Raw genomic sequence first — 2,150 nt, forward strand, 5'->3', positions numbered from 1 at the left:
TTAGCCTATCGAGCGCATGAAGCTGATTATCAAAGATATTTCAAATAATAAACATCTCACCATTGGAGTGTGTTTGGAGGATCCCGGTGTGTTAAGTTGCTCCGTGGAAATCACCTATAATATAAGACAAGGTTCAGTCACTTTATACCCACCCGTCCCATGTCCAGCTGAGAAGAAGTCATTTGTGACACATCTATCTGCAGACAGCTCCCAGTCTATACACTCCTATTTATAAAGTCATTCCAACAATACAACTAGGTTAAAATTGTGTCTAAGGGCCCCGCCACAAAAGCAGTCGTTTTTAATGAAGCAATTTCAATTTGGATGGATTTTTCTCTATACCCCTTAACCCGTAGACTCTTTAGAGTAATCACATTTTCCTCGCAATTCAGGATATGAGGGGAAAAAATACCTACAATTACAAATAGCTTAAAATGCGATGGATAAGAGGGACCGAAGTGTCAATTTCAACTGTCAATCAGGGAAAAAAAGGCAACGAGCCACCCTAAAGAATTGCAAATTTGATTTTTAATGGCTGTAATTAAAATCCGATTCTTCTTGGGGGGAATTGGCAAAGCTCAAGTGGCTGTGGACTGCAAATCACGCTATTCATAACAAGACACAGCTGATCTTATAGTAGGCTACACACATTAATACAATAAGATCTGAGGCCGATTCGACAAATGTCTTCTAAATCCTAACAGTTTTCTGAAAAAAACCTGTGTTGCTATAATAATATCAGTTGTTCTCAAGGCGGTGCAGCTCTATATGAGCTTGTAGATCTGCTATTTTTGAATAGCCAAAGACATGTAAAATGACAAATGATGCTTTCCCTGCAATGATTCTTTATGACATCACCATAGACAAAACAATATTAACACAAATACAGTATAAACTGCAGGATAAATGACTGATAGTTGCAGGGAGGCGTCCAAAAGCCTATAATGTGTAAATATAATACATTCAAGATAAGACAAGAGCTTAGCTATGTCACTACTATCGATTATTTCGTGATTTTTCCTATTTATTTTTTAAGCATATATTGTAAATGTTATATGCAATATTATATATTGGTGATCCATCAATATAGAAAAGGCGGATCTTAGCTATCGAACTGGCCAAACAGCAATAGGCCCAACCAGTTGCTCAATGGTGTAGAAGCCTCCATACGATTGAAGCCATTTTACGCACAAAAGTTATGCCTTGCAAAACAGACATTAAGGGGAAAAAAATAGTAGTGGACTACCTGTTTGGTGGGAATTCCTTCGGACAGAATCTTATTTCCCTCTGACAGAGGGGACAACACCTCATTTTTCCAATACATGAACTCCTTTGGGGTCTGCTGCGTGCAGGCTCTCCAAACTCGGCGCTTCTTGGGCTCAGCAGGGGAAAGTTTCGTGCAGAAGAAGCGATGGTGACCGTTAACAATCGTACAGATGAAATCGTGCCCACTTGTGGGACACGATCACGGGACGTTGAGGTCACTTGTCAAGCGTTGCTACCAGGCAAGCCACCGAGGCAGCTGTCCAATACTTCTGGTGATGCGAGGCAACGATTTGCGTAGTACTTGAAGCTCCAATGCGTGCCTTTTAGTCGTTGTAGTCCTATAGTGACGCATTAGGGAGTGAAAATGACAGAGCGGCAATAACTGACGCCTATCTGTGTGAATGTGTTGCCGTACCATGGGTCTTCGGCTACTACAGCACCCCTTCTCTCGTAGCGCAAAAATGTATTTGGAAGTTGTTTTTGCTCCACAACCAGGCCAGTCTCCCTCCTACGATCTTCCTGCTGCTCACAACCTATCAAACGTCAAAGCTGTCCAAGGCGACATTAAGGGCTGCTCGCTTGCAATGCATTGCTGGCTGATCCTTGCGCCTTATTTAGAACAGACAGAATTCCTCCTTTCCTCGTTTCTCTCTCTCTCTCTCTCTCTCTCTCTCTCTCTCTCTCTCTCTCTCGCCCTCCCTCTCTCTCTCTCTCGCCCTCCCTCTCTCTCTCTCTCTCTCTCTCTCTCTCTCTCTCTCTCTCTCTCTCTCTCTCTCTCTCTCTCTCTCTCTCTCTCTCTCTCTCTCCACTTTTGGAAAGGAGTCGCTGACTACAGGAAGTGAATCAATATTGAGAGGTTGGCAAGTTTTATACTCCAAACTTTC

General features: G+C 42.6%; 1 protein-coding gene across 7 annotated transcripts in view; it reads right to left on the minus strand.

The window, feature by feature from the left end:
* The window catches only part of lhx6a (LIM homeobox 6a), a 24,355-nt gene extending 22,447 nt beyond the window's left edge, over nt 1-1,908 (minus strand). For 6 of the 7 annotated variants that reach the window (XR_014599958.1, XR_014599959.1, XR_014599960.1 and 3 more), the window contains exons 1-2: nt 1,247-1,908; nt 61-114 (exon numbers count right to left, since the gene is read on the minus strand). Coding sequence is in view for 2 of the 7 variants with exons in the window: in XM_084046567.1 (XP_083902693.1) it covers nt 61-114; nt 1,247-1,324 (132 nt within the window). In the remaining 5 variants the exon portion in view is untranslated. Of the gene's footprint in view, nt 1-60; nt 115-1,246 lie in introns of those variants that run through there. The other variant, XM_084046568.1, reaches the window with a different exon arrangement.
* Nucleotides 1,909-2,150: the final 242 nt, after the last annotated feature.

The sequence above is a fragment of the Gymnoscopelus microlampas genome (assembly GCF_963454915.1).
Source record: "Gymnoscopelus microlampas genome assembly, chromosome: 21".
NCBI classification, from domain to species: Eukaryota; Metazoa; Chordata; class Actinopteri; order Myctophiformes; family Myctophidae; genus Gymnoscopelus; species Gymnoscopelus microlampas.